This window comes from Thalia democratica, chromosome 4 (genome assembly GCF_965202585.1).
Source record: "Thalia democratica chromosome 4, ktThaDemo2.hap1.1, whole genome shotgun sequence".
NCBI classification, from domain to species: domain Eukaryota; kingdom Metazoa; phylum Chordata; class Thaliacea; order Salpida; family Salpidae; genus Thalia; species Thalia democratica.
In genome coordinates this window covers 63921000-63942153 of record NC_139168.1, presented here as the reverse complement: position 1 = coordinate 63942153, position 21154 = coordinate 63921000, and the positions used below count along the sequence as shown (strand labels likewise).

At 27.1% G+C, this 21154-nt stretch overlaps 1 protein-coding gene across 1 annotated transcript; it reads right to left on the bottom strand.

The window, feature by feature from the left end:
• Nucleotides 1-1353: 1353 nt before the first annotated feature.
• Nucleotides 1354-20558, bottom strand: LOC145834810 (iron-sulfur clusters transporter ABCB7, mitochondrial-like). Its single transcript, XM_082942322.1, has 16 exons — nt 20366-20558; nt 19944-20020; nt 15079-15192; nt 14371-14473; nt 13426-13525; nt 12547-12691; nt 11915-12038; nt 11160-11336; nt 10182-10356; nt 7773-7930; nt 7247-7440; nt 6519-6618; nt 6123-6266; nt 5127-5258; nt 4210-4317; nt 1354-2133 (listed from the first exon to the last, which is right to left on the bottom strand). The coding sequence occupies exons 1-16, from the start codon at nt 20510-20512 to the stop codon at nt 2011-2013; spliced, it is 2121 nt and encodes a 706-aa protein (XP_082798448.1). The 5' UTR covers nt 20513-20558; the 3' UTR covers nt 1354-2010.
• Nucleotides 20559-21154: the final 596 nt, after the last annotated feature.

Here is a 21154-nt window from a genome sequence, read left to right as displayed (position 1 = left end):
AATATTTCGATTTTACTTGATTTAAACGTTTTTTCTCTTGTTATCCAAAAGAAAACCCGTAAGTTATAATGTTTAAGTGTATTGAAAACCATTTTGTTAGGAACTTATTATAGATTAATACAGAACCTGGATTTTATACAGTCGAGATTATTTTGTAATTATATTTTTCCGTAAGATGATTGTTTCAACTAGTTAAACATTGCTGCTAATCTTGATTAGGTAGTATATAGCGTTTTACCTCTTAAGTACGCACTTTGAACACAGTGGTGTTATTTAAAAAAAATATTTCAAACTTTTAATGTAGTAGAAACACATTCTAAAAAAAAATTAAACGTGTAAAACATATACGTACTCTAATCGGAAACTAATGAAGCAAAACTTAACCTTGTTATAAACATGACACTTTATTCATTTATTCTCAAAGAAAACTAGCTTTTATTATCTAAAACTATAAAACAATTACTAACTTTTTAAACTTATGTTGTATGCTTTACCAGTAAAATTTAGTTTTCAATAAAGTTTTCTATTGAATCAAGCTAAATTTTTAAAATGGAAACTCTATATGAATAAAAGACATAAAGTTCTTCGCTTAGACTTCTAACAAGTTTAAAATCCGTAAATTAAAGTCTGGAAATACCTAAGTAAGTGCAGAGAAATGTTTTGTCAATCGATCTTGGGGAGTTGTACAACAATTTTTAATGTTTTAAGTTATGGGTAGGCAACGTTTATCATTGGCGGACTAGATGATGAAAAATTAATTCAAATTCAAGTAAAATAAGTTTCAAATCTTCCGTGAATTTTACATAAGACCTTTTTGTCTTTTCGTTTCATATTCCAGATGATAAAGTGCAAGTTTTAATATTTGGTTTAGCGGGCCAGATATCTTGCTTGTGACCCGAATTTTGAAAACATTGGCAGGCCAAATCGACCTATTTTAGATCAATGAACATTTTTACCAATAAAAACAATGAAGGTATACCTGGTTGCAAATATCATAAAAATAAACTACTGTGCTAAATTCTTAGTTAAAATCAAACTTAAAAATTCAAACTAACCGAGATATTCTTTATCTTTATTACGAATTATCTTTTTATACTCTTAAAAACAGAGTATACTTTAGAATTTTTCGGTTTTATAGCTGGTTTTTATTAAAAGGTTCTTGAGTAATAAACTACTACTAAGATAATAAAACTCTTTCATTTTTACAATTCAAAATTTAAGTAAAAATAATTGACTGGAAAAAAGTAATACATCTTTTTATTTTGAAAGTACTATCAGTATACTACAACATAATCATTTTTATTAGTTACAAGCTTTATAATAAAAAACCATCATTTAAAATTGCATAATGTTATAATATAAAAATTTTTGGACACAAGAGTAGCTGTATAAGCATCAAAATTAAAGCAAAAAATATAATTTTACAAAGCAGTCAGAAAAACATAGTTGTCGTTTAAAAAAGCAAATAAAATCCTCTATGCACCTGATTTTATTAAAAATGTTAATAGCTTTAATTCGACATAATAACAATTATTTATTATGATATCTAAAAGGCAATAAAAATTAAAAGACACTTAAATAAGTAGTAATAAATCTACAATTTTGCGAAACAATTAAATATAGATTAACCTTTTAAGTATTCTATCAAAAAGAAAGCAAGTAGTTTTTTATGTAATTTATAATAGATGATTAAATAACTATATAAGATAATAACTATGTTATGTACACATAAACAAGAAAGCAGCTTGTTTAAAAAGATGCGTATATTATTCAAATTTAATTCTATTTTGATAGTACAGAAAATTAGTAAAAGGTGCACTAATATTTTTATAAGTGGTCACAATTTTTCTTTAACTAAAATTTCTAGACTTTAAGAACCTTAAATTGAAATTCAACTACAAAAAATATTAATTTAAGCAAAATTTTATAAGCTAATCAAATTTCATAAACTTAGGCTCTAAAACTCCTCTGCTCTACAACACACGATTATTATTTTTTTCATCTCCAACTTCAATTCCCTTCATCCTCCGACGAAACCTCCATGTGTTTATTTTGACTCATCCACAGTTTGGAGTAGGTGCTGTCGGGTTGAGACATGAGCTCTTCGTGGGTTCCATGCTCTGCTATGCGACCCTAGCGGATAAAATTTTAAAGACTTAATTCAACGGCTGAGTATCAAAGAAGTAACTTAGTATATAACAAAAGTCTATTCAATTAAATATTACTAAAATACTTGAAGAATTTCTTTTTGGAACTGAATTTTTTTGGAATCATTTTTAGTAAGTAAAAATAAAAAAAAATTTAAATGCTTCATCTTAAGCAAGTAATAACAGCAAAAATAAATTTTAATCAATATCTTTGGGCTTGTTTGACAAAACTTTATGTAAGGCTAAAATAACTTTTATGGAACAATTAAATTTCAATTAACTTTTCAGATACAACCAGTTATGTAGAAAAAAATCCGATACAACCATACGGAATCAAGAACTTTTGAGGCAAATATTCTCTAAATTATCAAAAATTTCTTAAAAATATATCTCTTTTATTTCTCAAGTAATTTACTTCAAATATTAAGGAACTTTTCTTTTTAATATTACAAACAACTTGTAGTAAATAGATGTTTGAAAAAATAAATCAAAAATAAAATGAATAAAACTAAAAAAATCAATTTATTTGTTTATTTTTTATAAGAAAACAAATTATACAATAATTAATTAATCTGTTTAAAATTTATTACAGGTTACTCTAATAAATTTTTCAAACAATTGTTAAAAAACTATAGGAGGAGAAAGATTTTTAGCAAAATAGTCAAATTTCGCCAAATTAGTTTACGCCTCTTATAAAGAACCTATTGAACCCTCTAACTTTGATTGCTTATATCTCAAAATATACTTTGAATTTTATCAAGCGGTAAAAAGCAACTAATAGCTTAAATAACTAAGAAAAAAAGACTATAAAAAACGCGTTTTATCTCCCCTACTCCCTTAAGTCATTTAATATTTTGTTGTATGTAAAAGTGTTTATATTATTATTATAAATATAATTTAAACTATTTTTATATGTTTTGATTTTTAGAAAACAAATAAAGAGATCTCAACTACTAGAGGAGAAATGATGAATTGTTCTTTCATGACTTTATTTTACAAACTAAATTTCGGACAAAGACCTCCTCAGTGCTTATATAAATCTAAAAATATATGTAACAGTCATGGAAAATAGCATTTAAACAATCAAATAAAAACAAATTTTTACTCAAAATTTATAATTAAAAACGAAACAAGTTAAATTTTTATATTAAGATTGAATTTATAGTAAAACTTAAATCTTAGTTAAGTTTAAAAATCTATATAACAACAAGAATAATATTAAAAGCTGTATGTAGCTTTCTTTTTTCTTCTAATTAATTTTCAAAGTAAACATTGCTTAAGTAAAACTGTAGTTAATAGTACTAAGTGAGCTTTACTTGAGATGCATTAGTAGATAACTTAAAGCTAATTTTAGTCGTGACGTAACTATTGAAAATTTAAACAGTTTTGTACTTGTAATAGCTACGAAAATTTGAAATTTTGCTTGAATGATTTTTATAAAAACTTTTAGTTTCAAGAAAATAGTAGCTACATAAAAACTTTTTACGAACATGCATAAAACCTATATTGCGGACAACTTAAGACTTAAGTTTTAAAGTGGAGTTTTCAGAATTGCGGCTAGGAATAAAAGAGCTCGTACCGTTTATTTAAGTTATCCCTTCTGTCGGCTTTGGCGATCGCGAGCTTTTATAGAAAGCAAGTATTGCAAATGCTTTGTGGTTTTTTGTCTTTGCCAATATGATGGATTATTTCCCAGTCTATTTGATAATCAATGTTGTTATTTTTAAGTTTCCAGATGTATTTTGATATTTCTGTGCCGTTTTCTTTGTAGTTTTTCAAATCACTGATATAGTTGTATAATCTTTTTTTGAACGTTCCACCCGTTGATCCCAAATAATTTTTTGTTTCGTTATCTGATCTGATTGTAGCTTTATATATGACATTTTCAACTAAGCATTTGTTACTGAGAGGACATTTATTTTTTGTCCGACAGTTGCAAGGTGTTTCGTTTAACTATTTTTTTAAACTAATATTTTAATCTATAACTATATTATAAAATAGTTTTAAAACTATTTTTATTTTTGTCTATATACTTTCAAAGTAAATATTGAAATTAACTAACTTCATTTAATACAAAGATCTGATCACAGTCCATAACAGTTGACAGTCGATGTGCGATGAAAACTGAAGTTCTATTTTTAGTCATTTTCTTTATTGCTCCTAAGATATTCTGAAAAAAATTAAGTTTAAACATTCACTTTGTCTAATTAATTTTAATTAAGAAAAAAAGACCGCAACTTTTTTTTATAAAATTTAATGAGAATATGCAATTTATAGAAGTTTTAAGTTTACAAATTCTATATTTAGGTGAAAAATCTGTTTACAAACTATTTCTAGTAATTTTTTACAGATTTTTAATAAAAAAGCTGCGCTGAAATCGGAGGTAAAAAAACGTGTATCAACTAAAATTGTTATTGTTAGAGTAAATAAGATTTTAAAAATTCATATATTAAACGGTAAAAAATATCTGTCTCAGAACTAGTTTATAAATAAAATGTAGTTTTATAAATAAAATAGATTAGTGTTTGTACTGAACATATTACAACTTATGATTGATGTATAAAATTCGTATTAAAACACAGATTATATAAGTTTAATAGTTTTAATAGTAACACAATTTTTAGTTAGTTATTGAATTTAGAAAAATAAAAAACTATGTTATTAATATTATACAGTACTCAAAATTAGTAATAAGTTTATTAAAAAATAAATAAAATCTGAATATCGCATTTTAGTCGTTAGTGTAAGAAAATAAATCTATGAAATTTAATTAAATTAGTATGTGTTGAAACATTTAACTGAATAAAGTTAGGTACAAAATTAATCCAGCCTTGTGACAAGACACTTTTTAAAAAAATCAATAAACATTTACGTTTACAGCTAAAAAAAATTTAACTTTAAAACAAATATTAAACAAAAAAAACTCGTTTTTTGTTATAAAAGCTACTAATTAAAGAAAGCAATTTATCAACAACTCACTTCTTCAGTTATGGAGTCCAGCGAGCTTGTAGCTTCGTCGTACAAGACAATTTGTGGATCTTTCAAAATAGCTCGCGCGATCGCAATGCGCTGTTTTTCTCCGCCGGACAACTTCAACCCTCTTTCTCCCACCTGAACAATTACAACTGTGTAAAAATTGTTGGAAAAAACTGAGAATTATTTTCTGTTAGACATTTTTAGGAGCTTCTTGAAAATATTGAAAGAATAAAAACTATTTGTATGTTTTTAAAATTGTTATTACATAGTTATGAACGCAATTCATACTTATCAATACTTTAAGCTCAAAGTGGAAACAAAGTTAATTTTCTGAAAAAATAACCGTTTCATTTATTTTTAAATAGTAACTACAATTACTTTAGTAATGCAGATGTATATTTTATTAGTTAAGACATTTTAACAGTTACACAAAATATTAAATTAAGTGGTAGGAAAAGTAAACTTCAGTAAAAAAAAGTAAACATGATGGATACTACCGCTTAATAACTATTTTTATAAATATTAACTGCCTAAACAAACCCAGTTAATTTTAAGTTAAAAAAGTTTAGATTTATTCCATAAAATTATATTTAATTCGTTTTGTGATACATTAAAATACTTTAGAAAGAATGAATAAGTAAAAACATATAAACAATAAAATTCCGTAAATTAAATATAATACAGAGTATTCGAGTATTTAGTAATGTTTTTTAACGCAAAATTTAGTGCATCGACGCTCATAAACACAAAATTAATCTAATTTCAATTTGTTTCTTAGTATTTTAAGTTTCTGTAAACGTTTACAAACATAATAATAACATTTTTAATTATAAAGTACATTTGATTGAAAAAGCTAATCGAAAGTTTTATAAAAAAACATTATACTGAATAAAAATACAAGTATGGCAAAAAAGTCATTATAGCTTTATAAAATACTTACGTATCGTTTCTTACAAATGAACTTAACTTTGAAAACAAAACACGTAATCATTCACATACCATGGTGTCGTATCCGTTGGGCATGTTCAATATGGAATGGTGCACTTCGGCCAGCTTGGCAGCCTTCTCGACGCTTTCCCTGCTGGCGTTTAAGTCCCCGTACGCTATGTTGTGGTAAATTGTGTCGTGGAACAACACCGTGTCCTGCGAATACCATATTGTTTGTTTGTAATTAATTTTGTTGCATCAAAAAACTAATGCTTTTGAAATGTTTACCAAGTATTATTATGTTTTGATCCGTGCAAAATGTTCCTAGCATGTCTACAACGGTGCAGCATACTAAATTTAATTCAAGTTGTTTGGAAAACGAGCTACTCTCTTGGAGTATTCAACTAATAACATAATACTTTACAAAAACAAAACTTAAACTTTTCCTTAAAACTAAATAAAAACTACCTGGGGAACTACACTGATAGTTCTTCTGAAGCTGTCCAAGTCAACCTCCGTAATGTCGTGGCCACCCACTTTTACACTCCCCTTCTGGCAATCGTAGAATCTACCAAATAAAAAAATCTTCAACACTGATTTCACATTTACTTATTCCTTTGTATTGGGGTATGCTTGACTATCATTTATTAGCAACCTATAAAGTAGTGAAATAAGGGAAGTTTTAAAGTAGGGTAGGCGTTCTACTGTTCAGCAAACTTAATTTTCGGTTAAATTTAAATAGCAACTGTTATGAAATGTATTCTCTAAATGGTTTTTAGCACATATGGTGCTTACTTTTTTTATTTTTTCATAATTTTTCTCTTAAATTTTTTGAAATCAAATAATTAAAGTATATTTTTTGAGATTAAGCGACCACAAACACTTTTCAACAAGCCCGATCCACAAAAGAGTTTTTTGTAAATCTGATCCGCCGACTGGAAAAGTTTTCCGATCCCTTTTCAAAGTGTCTTATTACTACGACACCACAAAAACTATTACTAAAACCACCACTTTTATATAATAAAAAATAAGAAAAACCTAACACTTTACATGAAAAAGAGGACTGACTTGGGTTTAAATTTCATATGATAGTTAAAAATTTGAAACACAGACTCGACTACCAATCATATCAACTTTAAAGCTCATATACAAGAGCGGAAAATACTTGTGCTTGCGTCATAATGAAAAAGTTTTACCTGTACAGCAATCTGATGATGGTGGACTTTCCGCTTCCGCTGCCTCCCACGATACCCACCGACTGGCCGCTCTTCACGTGAAAGTTGACGTTCTTCAGAATCTCCTTCTCCCTCGAATATCCGAACATGACGTCGTTGAACGTTATCGACGTGTCGGTGTCGGATAACTGAAGCGCGGGCGCACCCTCGATCATCTGTTGTTTTGTTAAACACATCATTTATTTATAAGTGTTTCTTGCATATTTTTAGTATTTATGTTTTATGTGTTGTACTACTTGAATGTAGACAAAAACTGTGAGCTTGCATTGTAGTTCTATTTATTAAAAGAAAAACTTTTAATTTCTACAACCTGGTAATAAGGAAATATTTTTTCAAGTTTTAATGCAGCACTTCATTTTTTGGTACAATTTAATTTTACACAAGTTTATCTTGTCAGAATATAAAAAAAAAGACTACGATGGCTCGAGTTGCTACCAAGAAAACACCAACACTACAAGCACGCGCAAAACTGCGTTCGCACACAAACCTTAATGCCGGGCTTCTGCTTCATCAGGTTGAACAGCGCCTCCATGTCGATCACCGACTGCCTGATGTCCCTGTATATGGTTCCGAGGAAGTTGAGGGGGAAGGAGAGCTGGAAGAGCAAGCCGTTCACGTACACCAGGTCGCCCACCGTCAGGTTTCCTGTGTGCAACAAGAAGATGTTGGTATAAGGTGCATTGTTATGAATGTGTTGTTGGTGTTAGATGTAAATTTGATCTTCAAGAACTGCTTGACTTTGGCTTGCACAATTAAAATATAAGAGTTCATAAACGTAACAGCTTTTTAATCGGTGTTTTATAGTTTTAAGGTGGCCCACACTGCCAGGTTTCCTGTGTGCAACAAAATGTGTGCGTGCATATTTTCATGAACTAATAAAAAACAAATTTTTGAAAGTAAACGTCCAAATTATTTACACAAACATTTTAGCAGGACATCTTTCGTTAAAAAAGAATCAATTTTGTTAATAATTTTTTTAAACGTTACAAGTTCTCATAAAATTTTAATGGTTTTTAAGCTTCCTAAAATTATTTAATTTCTATTCAACTTGGGTTGTATGTATAACCGTAGTTTGTATTGTTTACTGTTTAACTTCTCTTCTAATAAATACTTTCTTAACAGAACTTGTACTGCAGGTATAAGTATAAATGTACTTTTGTTTCTTAATTAAATTTTACGCGAACAATTCGAGTACATTTAAAGTAAAATACTTTCTGTGCAATATGAGTTTTAAAAAAAGTTTATACAGCTTCAAAAAACATGATTGAGGCATATTGTACATATTATTTTCAAAATATACTTAAATCATTTTTATAAATCAAAGTTGGTATTTTGAACAAAATTAAGGTGTTATTTTTACTTTAAAAAAAAATTTAGGACTATAAATAACTAATAATTCAAAATTATATCCTAGCTAGAGGTTAAAAGTATAATAAGTCACCTTAACAAAACTAAAACGTATTGGAACTTGCAAACTTTTACTTTCTAAATTATTATTGCAGTTATGATGTTTTTGTAGAAAAATGCTATATTAACTACTTTCAAACAAAACATAAATCTAAATACTTTTTAGAGTGAGATAAGATTATTTGAAATCAATTTTGGAAAAAAAAACCGACATAAAAATAATGAGATAAAAAACAAAGCACTGCCATTCATTTTCATGGGCACAAAAATGAAACGGTATCGTGTGCAAAAGTAAAATGGTGCTGAGTGCAAAACACGATTGCAGAATTAGCACGTGTGTTTTTGCAACGGGTAGTTGGCGGGAAAGTTTCAGTGACATACGAAAATAAATTGCATAAGTTTTGTTTCAGTAATGTAACTCATAAAGTTAGATTTTGATACGTTGTTATTGTCTTTTGTCATGTGTAGAAAAAAAAGACGAAAATACAATCAAATTTGTTATTTTGTATTTGTAGATTAAGTCATACCAAGAAGTTTGAGTATTTCACTAAACAGTATTTATGAAAAAATAAACCCATGCTAAAAAATTGCAAATATAACAAACAATTTTAGAATAACGATAAAATATTAATTTTGTAGAAGCTTTTATAGAGGTCCTTAGAAAATTGTATTATTCAAGTCGATTTCTCACAACTTTATATTTAAAAATACCATTTTGATATTTTAAAAAGTTTTAAAATCATGAGATATCAAATAAAAATAGTTGTAAGAATTCACATAGTATGCAAATTTTTATTAAAGTTTTAGGTTAATTTTGATATTCAAAAGATCAAAGTTAAACATTTCTGCAGGTAGAAGACTTTTTTTTATTACAAACCATCAAATAAAAGCAATAGTTTATACATCTTTAAGCTTAAATATTTATACGTATAAATTAAATTCAAAATAGATTAACAAAATCTAGACTGCGACAATTTATATCAGTGTTTCTTAAACAGGGCCATTTCAGAAACTTAGGGGGTCATGAGCAGCAAAGGGGCCAAAGGGGAGCCACAAGGCCACAATTTAAAACTTATATTATACATACTAGATATTCTGGAGTTGATGATGTAGAGCAAAAAAAGAGGTCTTAGGCAGCTTCAATGGTAGTTTTTTGAGTAACTTTGTTGAAGGGGGCAATAGCTTTTTAAGTTCTTTTAAGAGGGCCTTTTGACACAAAATTTGGGAAACCCTGATTTACATAAAACAACTTTACTTATTTTAGTTTATACTAAAAGGCCTAAAACTTCAAAACTTATGAGTCAAGCTATTCAGTCAACTTATTAAAACTTATATGAACAACTACCAGATGTATTTTAAAAAGTTTTCATTTTCTACATTTTTTTATTATATAACTAAAACATGCTAAAACACTGTTCATCGTTTGCTTTATTCAAAACCTCAACTTTACAAGTGACGCGCAACGTGGTGTTATGACGTAACAGCAAACCTGCGTTGATTCCCTGCGCGGCGAGCAGCATCATGGCGGTCAGGCCCACGCTGAATATGAACTGCTGCCCGAAGTTCAGCAGCGCCAGCGACTGGTTCGTCTTCAGGTTAGCGTCCTCGTACTTGGCCAGCACCTGGTCGTACCTGTGCACCTCGAACTTCTCGTTGTTGAAGTACTGGCGAAATTGTAAAACTATATACACACAATTTTTATTACAACAGTACATTTGAAAAAGATGTAAATCACCAAAGCTTTTTAATGTTAAACTGATATTACGTGTGAATTTATGATCAATACTACCAGAGTGGTTTTTATAGTAATTTAATATTTACATCAAGTATAGCAAGTTAATTTATATTTTCCAAGTCCCACTAATAGTAGCTCACAGCAGGTAATAAAACTACTTCTCATGTCTTTTAAAGACTTCTAACTCAAACAAGCAATAATATAATTAGTACTAGTTGCAAAATAGTACAGTTGCTTTGGTGACAAACTTTTTTAAATTTAAACTATACCTGAAAATTAGTTAATCTTTTTCCTTATACCACTTATATTAAAACAAAAGCTGCAACAAATACAGATGCTATTTGACTTTTTTTGTAAAATTTTACAATTTATTTAATTTTTGTAATTAAGTATAATACTAGTTTAAATTTCCCAGAAATTTTATCTTGCATGAATTGACTTTGCCGGAAATTTCACAAAACTTTGAAGTTAAAATCACCAATAATTGCTATTACAGTAAACTACAAAACAAAAATCATAACATTATATTTTGCATTTTTTTGTGAAAGTCAGCAAACTCTTTTAAGTTTTGTACTTTATAATAAAATTTTGAACTATTTTAACATTTCTTTGCCAGATTTTACGAAAACTGAAAATTTTTATTACAAACAATTGCTAACACAACAAACTAAAACCCCATCTACACATATTTTAACAGAAATTACAACTATAAAGTTTTTATTTATTTATTACCTTGACGGTTTCGAAGTTTATGAGCGAGTCGATGGCCAAGTTGCCGATCTTTCCGTCCGCCCTGTTCATCCGAATCCGGTACTTGGTCCGCCACGAAGTTATGCTGAACGTCCACGCGGCGTAGGCCAGCAACGTGGACAGGGTCACGGCCGCGAACGGCGCCCCGCAGTTGTACCACTGTTGTCATGGTGATTTTTATATGGTTACGATTAAGCTACTGATATAAATTGTTTGTCGAAAATTTTTCGCACTTTTCATCATTTAACTGTAAATTTAGTTATTAATACAGGCTCGTATATACTAATTTTTAAATGGCAAAAGCAAAACTTTATATCAAATAAGGTATCTCACTGAGTTTTAGTTGCTATTTAAAACTAGTTTGAACCATATGAAATTTATTCAGTTCAGCTTGAAAAAATGGGAATAATTTAAATTTCTAAGTAAATATAATACTGATGAGAAAATTTTTTGCACTAAAAATGCTTGAGATTAAACTTCAGTTGTCAGTATTTCTTTTTTCTTTTTTTTTACATTCTAAGAATTTTTTTTTTGAACCTCACAGTATAAAAACTTAGGAAAATATCTTAACATACACTTTAAGGTTGTGTCTAAAACTTAAGCATAAAAATTATATATGTCTATACTTATGTACATAACTTTTGATATTCAAAACTCTTAGCCTTTTAAATTAACTATGAACAAACTAAAAAAGCAATCGAATTTAATATCAACACTATCGTGTTTCAAAAACTAACCAGTATGGAAGTAACGAGCGAAACTTCGAGGAAAGTGGGCACTATGTGAAACACTACTGCCCTCATCGTGAAATTGATGCCGCGCGTTCCCCTGTCTATTGCTTTCGACAATCCTCCGGTTTGCCTGGTGTGTTGTTTGTATTTGAAAGAAAACTCGCAGAAAACAAAGTTTGAAGTTAAAATAAACAATGCTTTTAAATGTAAGTTTAATGAGCTTCTCGAAAAATTTGTGAGATAGGCATATACTATGATAGAATATCAGCATAACTTACAACCAAAATTAAATGAATGTTTACCTAAGGGTAAAGTTTTCTTCGCAAAAACAATTTAAACAAGATTTAAGATTTACTAAATAAAAGGGAAATAAGATGTATTCAATAAATTCGCAAGCTTACACATGTTTAATTAGTGAACACTTGATAAAAAATTTTTTGACCGATTAAATTTATGTTTTAACAGACTACTCTTTAAAAAAATCGTGTCTAAATGCAAAACAAAGTAAGCTTCATTTTTTTTCAAGTCAAGCATGATTCAAAAAAAAAAAACATTAAGAAAATTCTGAAACTAATTACGACACAAAAACACGTGTACACACTACTCAACGTGAAAAACTCGAAGCAAAACAAGCTGACCTGTTCAAATGAAACTTGAGGTCCAAGCTGTGCAGGTGCTCGAACAAGCTCCTAGCCACGTTCCTGATGCTGCGCTGCGAAACGGTGGCGAACAGCGCGTCCCTCATCTCATTGCAGAAAGACGCGCCTGCCCTCGCGGCCCCGTCTGCACGTTATCAGAAAGATTTTGTTACATATGAAATTCTAGAACTGTTTGACTGATTGAAAAATTCAAATTCAAAAAGCTTGCTAAAAACCAAAAAAAAACAAGGCTTTTGACATTTCAACTGTTACACTACATAATATGTTTAGTAAACTATTTTAACCACCTAATTTAATCAACTAAAATTATTTACCTAGCTTAGTTATTAACAGTAGGGATGAGGTATGCAAACTTAGGCAAAAGTACGTACCTTATGTTAAATGAGTAGTTTAAAGTTTTGAGACATTTTTTGTCCTTTTAAAAGTGAATATTAGCTAAAATTTACTTAACGGGCTATTCTTGTTAATTAAAATAGGGTGAATCATTTTTTCACAGTTACATATTGTTTTATTGACTTTCAACTAAGCTGAAAGTTGCTTATTACAGATTTTTAAAATTCAAAATAATTTTTGAGATAAAGCCTGTCAAAGTCGGAGACTACCATAGGTTCTTTATGGGAGGCTCAAATTAAAAAGGCGAAAAAAGACTATTTCAATAAAAATATATTTCCTCCTACTTTTTTGAGATAATTACCTGAAACTTTTAGGAAGTGTTACTTGAAATATTTAAAAAGTTCTGTAGTCATATAACTCAAAAAAAATTAAAAACAAAGTATTCATGACAAAAAAAAACTTTTTTTTTTGGTTAATTTTGGTTATAAATTTATATTTATATATCTATAACAAACATCAACTTACACATGAGTATGAGGGAGCATGCAGTGGCGAAAACCGCCTCCGGAACTTCGGCTCCCGCTCCGCTGAAACCGTCGATCGCGTTCTTGAAGAAGAGAGGAATCTGCAACAAGTTGTTACTGAAAGTCTGGCAAAAAAACTTGAAAACTTACTAACTAAATCCTCAAAATGTTTCAATATAAAGTTTTTAGGATGATGAAAAGAGCCGAAACAGCCTTCTCAGACTCGGAAACAAACGTTTAGTTTAAAAAAATGTTTAATCTAAGTACATATCTTGACAGACGGACTCTTCTGTGTATAATGGTTTTTTTTTTTATATCTATTCGTATTTTAAGCATCTTCGTATGCTAACCAAATTCAATGATAACTCAATTTTTTTACTATAAAAATTGTCTTCAACTTTTAAAACAAATTGAAACGTAAACAAAACTGTATAATTTTTAATTTGTAAGAAAAATTTTATGTATAATTAAAACAAAACTGTAAGTATTAATATATTCAGAATAAATTTCAAAACCTATTTTAAGTCGAAATGTATATTAAAGACAAATTTTACTCTTAGTTTTATCTAATGTAAGCATAAAGAACAAGTTAAATAAGAAACAAGCCATTTATAAAAACAATTTCATCTTTTTAAAAAAACATCTGAGCAAATATAAGCTAATCTCAGTCAGTCAAATTTTTGAGTCAAATCTACAAAACAATAAGTCACCAAACAGTTTAAATTTAGTATCATATTTTTATTACATGTTTTATTTTTAAAGACTAATAAATTCGAGTGTCAAAACAATCACTCTGTTTACGTTAAAATGTATTTAGATTGTGAACTATAAACATTTCCGATAAAAGTGCTAAAATACTTTAGCTAAAAGTGCTCATGTTTGTTCAAAAATCCATCATAAAGTATTAAAATAGTTTAACACTGGTCTTTACTACAACAGAACTGACTTGGAGGTTAAGAAGTTTTGCAGTAACTAATAATGACAAGCTTCCAACAACTCTTGCTTTTATGTTGAAATTGTTCTTGGGCCAAACATATCCCAGCATAAAACTGAAAATATTTAGTTGTAGTCTTTTTTTTTCGTGGAAAAACTAAAACTATTGTAATAAGAATTTTATAAGTATTTACTACTGCTATATAAATAACTTATAAAGTTTACTTAATCGTAAAACTTACAAGTGCTTTCAGTTAAAACACAGTACGTAAAATTTACAGCTTTAAGGAGTTTACTAACAAAACAAAAGATAAAATATAGTTTAAAAATATACGGTTGTAAAATCAATAAATACTTATGACACAGCTTTAGTTAAAAATATAGATACCATTAAGTGTACCATAAAAACTACATATAAAATTCCATGATCAAATTAGCAATAAAAAGTTTTTTTTGTCTGATAAAAATATAAAATACAATTATTGGCAAGTTCATTGTTAAATTTTGTTTTAAACTATATCAAAAAATCAAAAGAAAGTAAAATAAGTCGTTTTTCTAAATATTAAGCTTTTCAATTTATTCAAGAATATAAAGCTCAAGGTTTATATCTGAAAATGACATTAATGCAACGTAACAAAAGCTTATAATTTATTTTAACATTCAAAATTTAAACTTTAATTTAAGTTTTTTATTATAACAATATTTAAAAAACAAAATTTACCTGGAAAGTTCCCTGTAAGACAATTTGTCGTAATCGAGATCCTTGTCTCTTCCGGTTACTCCTCCCGCCATGTGATTTCTTTTTATGACGTCACAATGGTTTAACTGTAACTTTCTGTAATCATACAAAAAAGCTTAGATCCTTGGGAGAACATATCTTTAAATATTTTTGATGAAAAAATTTCTTGTCCTTCACTTTTATTCTATTTAGGATTTCGATAAAAGGAAGAACAAGTAAGCAGCACAAAAGCATTGAAATTATAATCAAGGTAGCCACCGAAAATATTGTGAAACACTTTTTTTAATTTGATTTGTTCGACCAAACATATAATCTTTAACACTTACTAATGGACGATCAAACATCAGATTTATATAAATTTATGACTAGACAAACATTTTTGTTACCTTTATCAAAAAACAAAAAAGAAGTTTTTGCGACTTGGTTCTTTTTATACAGTTACTTTTATACTTATTATGAATAAAAAGCACCTACTTGTACTATAAAAATATAAACAAACTATATCAAAAATTAAAGCATCTAACCGCCAAAAAAGTAAACTATTTAACAAAAAAATTCATTTACGTGGTTAATTCTTTAAAAACTTAACTAATTTATACTACAACAAATTTGTTTTCACTTAAAAAGAAGTAAAATTATGTTAGATATATGCTTATGCATTAAAAAATACTTCAAAATTATAATGTTAGTGCACTAAAACTAATGTTCATGCAATTCGATTTAATTGCATAGTTTAATTATATAACCCACTTGTAAAAAGATTAACTGTCTTTTATGCGGTGAACATGAGCTCACATTTAGTTATACTTGTAGTTATTTTTGGCATAAATTATTCTTTAAAGTCAATTCAGAGAAAAATTTTCTTTATTAGAATAATAATCGAGTTTTATAGTTAAAAAATAAATAAATACTTATACAATTGGATAATCTGTTTATAAAGGTATCTGAGTAAAAATTCACAAAAAACTAACATATATAACTTTTTTTAATATATGAATTTCACTTAAACTTCTGAAAAGTATTTTCAGAAAGTTAAGTGAAATTCATATATTAAAAAAAAAGTTATACGTAAAATCTGTTAAATGCAAACAACTTATAAAGACAATCTTAAATATTGTTTATAAACTTACAATACCGTGGGCGATATCTTTTTTTTTTATTCTTTACAAAAGCAGTTCAAATTTATAATTGAAATATAAAAGCAGGGGTCAGCAGCCTTATATAAGTAGCGGGCTAACTTTATTTACAAAAATCTGCTCTCGGGCCGCACTATACAAGAAAAGTCTTCGCGGGCCGCAGTTTTTAGAAAAATATTGTAATAACTAATACAAACATACTAGTTCAAACCAAAAAATGTGACAAAACAAGCTATAAAAGAGCACTAGTAATGCGTAATTACTTAAACTAAACCCTAGTTGCAAGTTTTTACCACCAAAACTACTTTTTCTATTGTTTTAAAAAAGTTTGTTTCTAGCAGAAATGTACCTCGCGGGCCACAGATTTTGTCTTCGAGGGCCGCATTTGGCCCGGGGGCCGCAGTTTGCCGACCCCTATATAAAAGCAAGCACTACACTTATTTTCACTTAAACTTGGACTAGTTAAATAATTATTTGTTTTCAGTATTCTCAACAGACTTTAAACCAGTTGAATTGCACGTAATTATGACTAATGACAACAAAAAATAACGTATACAAACGTCACTAGTTACGCAATAATGCAGTCAGTTTGCAAGTTTGCTTTGAAAAAAAAAAATTAGCATAAAATTCAAAACACTTATACACATTAAATACATTTATTTCATCAGTCTCTAAAAAGAAAAGATCTTTAAAAAAAAACAGCGAAACAAGATCAATAAATACACTTTCTAAAATATTTAGAAACCTTTCAAAACTTTTTATTTTACATTTTAAAGTTACTTAAATTTTATATTAATAATTATAACAAAATTTTAAAACAAAATTGTAATTTATAGTAAACTTAACCATTACTAACTTAAACTTAAAGTAAATACTAATTAGTAAAATGTTGAAAATAACTATATTTTATAAAAATCATATGATAATTTGGTTTAAACTTTTGAAAAAACTAAAACTAAACATCCCTAAATGGTTAACTTTATTAAAATATTAGAATATATAAACACATACTTTACTCTTATGAAAATATTTGAAATATAAAAACATCAAAACTTTGAATTAAGCCTAAATTACGAGAAAAATGGGTCAAGTAAAGATAATTAAAATCAAGTAGCTATTGCTTTTAAAAATAAACTCAAGAAAAAACTAAAATGTTAGTTTAATGAAAATTTACTGCATAACTATTTTGTTTAAAAGTTATGTTTGTTTAAAATACTGCATAACTATTTTGTTTAAAAGCAAGAAATTCGATAGACAAAAAATAAATCAAACTTTAATGACAAGACGGAAAATATCTTTATAACATAATAAAGTTAAAGTTTTCCAAATTAACAGAAAAAAAATCTCTTAAACTTCATACAACGTTTATTAAAACCTTAAATTCAGTATATCACTTAATTGAAAACAAATACTTGGGTTGCAATACAATGTTTATAAACTACGATAATATAAGAAACATACACCACACCGTGTTTGTTAAAATAAAACTCATAACTATATATTATTATTTAGTAAATAAATAGTTTAACGTTTCTGATAACTAATACCAAATCTATAAATTATTTTCCTGATCCAATTTTAATTTGCGAAAACAGTTAATTTTCTATAAGCTAACCTCTCTCAACTACAATGCAGTTTTTTTATCTAAATTTAAAATTTACAGCTTTCTACGTTCTTTGATAATTTATAAGCGCGATGAGAAAACATATTCCTTCAAAACTAAAAAAATATATCAGCTATTGACTCATTATTTAAACTAAAATGATTTTTTAACTCAGCAAGTAAAATATAAACTTAACATTGAGTTTCATTATCATAACAAAATTAACTTTTAAGTTTACTATATATTTTGGTATATATAAATTCTAACATTAGCTCTTTACTCCATTAAACGGTTAAAAGTTACAAACTGGAAATTCAGCTTGATGAAGCTTAACAATAAACTACTCAAAAGCTAGCAGAAATAGTATAACAAGTGATTAAACCACAATTACTAAAAACTTACACATCATTCCAAACATTCGTAATTTATCTATTTAGTTTAAAAAATAAACTTTTATATCTGCATTCAAAACAAGTTAGAAAAGAAGAAAATTTCTGTTGATTTAAGTTCCCTAGCTAATAAAAGTTATAAATTTAACAGCTATGAAAGTTTAAGCCGAGTGTAAAAAATGAGTAGAGCATTCAAAAAATTAACTATAAATGTAACACAAAAAAACTACTTCAATAAAAAAAAAACTTTGAAAATAACTCTACTATTCATCTAAACAAACAAAGTTTCTCTGTGCTGCGGTTAGCACAATTTGACGGTGTTAAGAAAAAAAAAAGTACATCAAAGTATAATATTTTATTAAATACATATGACATATAAATTTAATTGAATATATACAAGACAGTGATTTAATGTTACTTATTAAAATAATTTGAAATTAAATGTTTAATTTAATTTCTTGTTGAACCATAGTTGAGAGTTTCAAATTTTACACTTAAACCAAAAAGCAAAACACTACTTCAAAGTATAGAAGAAAAAAAAAAGTATAAAAATGTGTTTTCTATGATTCCAAATACAAACATATGTAAACTATATAGGTAAGTAGACATTATAATATAAATAGTATTTACACCACACATTAAAAGATAGCTTACTCATTGTTATTTTATTTTTCGTCCTATTTTATCCTTTTTGTGTATTTCTACTTAGTTTAGTTAACAATTTATAAACATATATTTTATTTACTGGAATAGAACCACTTAACTGTAAACTCAAAAAGCTTTTAATTATTTTAATAAGTATCCAGTAGTTTATTAAACAGTTTTTTTATAGTTTCAGTAATAAAAAACAATATGTTCAATATATTTTTGATATTTCAAAAGCAAAAACTAAAATTCAGTAAGCCACTAAGTTCTACAACAAAAAATAAAAAAAATATTAGGTAAGGTAAAAATTATTATGTTTGATATAAATTTAGTCTTTGTTTTAATACATTTGATGATTTTAAAAATGTATACATGTATAAACAAATGCTATGCAGTTTGTAAAATTATAAAAGTACAAGCAACTACATGCAAATACATATACAGTGTAAGCTTTGTTAAAATAATAATGCAGAATAAAAAGAAGAATACACTGTTTGAAAAAACATCTACTTTTAAAACCCAAATTAAGCATTAATGCTTAAATGGTTTTAAGTATTTAAATACTCATGAATTAAAATATGCTTTATGAAGACAAGCTTCGAAACAACAACAAACAACAGATGTTCACATTTCATACGACATGATGCATAACTTTAATCTACATTATACTTTACCATATAAAAAACTGATTAATTCACAGTAAATTGAAAAAAAATACGTTGGAAAAAGTAAATAAAAAAACATTTCTAAAGTTTTGTTACTTTTAAATCAAATAATTTAAATACTGAAATTCAATCACATTTAAAATATTTCACTTAGCTGCAAATCGTAGGCGATTTTAATAAAAACATAAATAAGTTCACAAAAAACTTTAAACTAAGTTTTCCACAAATTGTCCATAAAAATGTTTTATATAACATGTTAACTATATAATACTTTTGTTCTTAATTAAATATAAAATGTTATTATTAATTACTGTTAAAGAACTTACTGACTTTATCAAAAAAAGAAAGTTTATGATACCACTTTTAGTTAAAATTAAAGTTAGTTTTTAAATTTTGTAGGTAAACTAACTGCTTTTGACTAAATGAGCTAGGTGTAATCCAAGAATATTTTCTTCTGTTTTCCTTAGAACTGGCTGCATTATTTTTCTGAAATATAAATTAATATATAAATAATAGTTTACAGCGATTTTAGTGATTTTAGTAGTTTAACATTAAATAGAATATTAGAAACAAAATTTAAACTGAATTTATTGATTAATAAAAAAAACAACAAATACATTAAAAACTAAGCTTATCTATAAAAAGTAACATTAAGTTTCTTTTAATTTTTATGATATAAAGACATAAATTTATGTATAGTAAAGTTTAAAATGAAATACTTCTAAAGGTTATAAAATAAAAATTAGCATACATTAGGTATTTTGTTGATACTGTTTTATAAACCATTTAAAAAAATGTTCGCAGACAACAAGAACTTTTTTTTAAACTAACATGGAACTGATTAGTATTCTGACTAACAAGAAGACTTGGTAGTCTATTAAACTTTAACAGTCTAAATTTGGCTTCAGTAGAAGTTTTGGATGCAATTCCATGGAGAACGTTTCCTTTTGTCATCAGTTTGCATGTTAAAACATTCATTTTACCAGATGTTTCTTCAAAAATATGTATAGCAAAAATAAGCTAAAAAGTCTGTATAATTATATATTATTGGTGCAATTTTTTGTCATGAACAAGTTAAAAACATTTTTGACAAGTTTTAATATTGTTTATTAGGTGTTTCTTGTACTATGTATCTGGACTTTTTATAAGAAAAAAAAATCTTTAATAAACTTTTAAATTCATCTACACTATCTTATCCAATTTCAAACTTAGTACTATTTGTTAGAAAAAGAAATGTATTCTTAGTTAATTTTCTTTTATACTGAGTAGAATTGCTGCTGAAAAGTATATATTATTTAAAACAAATGTTAGAGCTATAAATTGTCTTTTATTTTGATTCAGGTTAATTGTTACAAACACATAAAAAATTCAAAAAAAAATTTAATAAAATACATAATATATAACATATTAAAAAAGCTCAAAAATTGAAAACCCAAATAAAAAACACCTATTTATATAATTGTTAGTACAGCGAGATTTAAAAAAATAAGATTTAAGTTCATCCACACCCAAAGTTTAAATGTTGACAATTTTAGTTTTTCAAGATATAAGAAAACAGTTCTCAACATCTTCAAAAGCTGAGCAGAGTAAATCACTGAACTAAAATTCTGAGAACAGTAG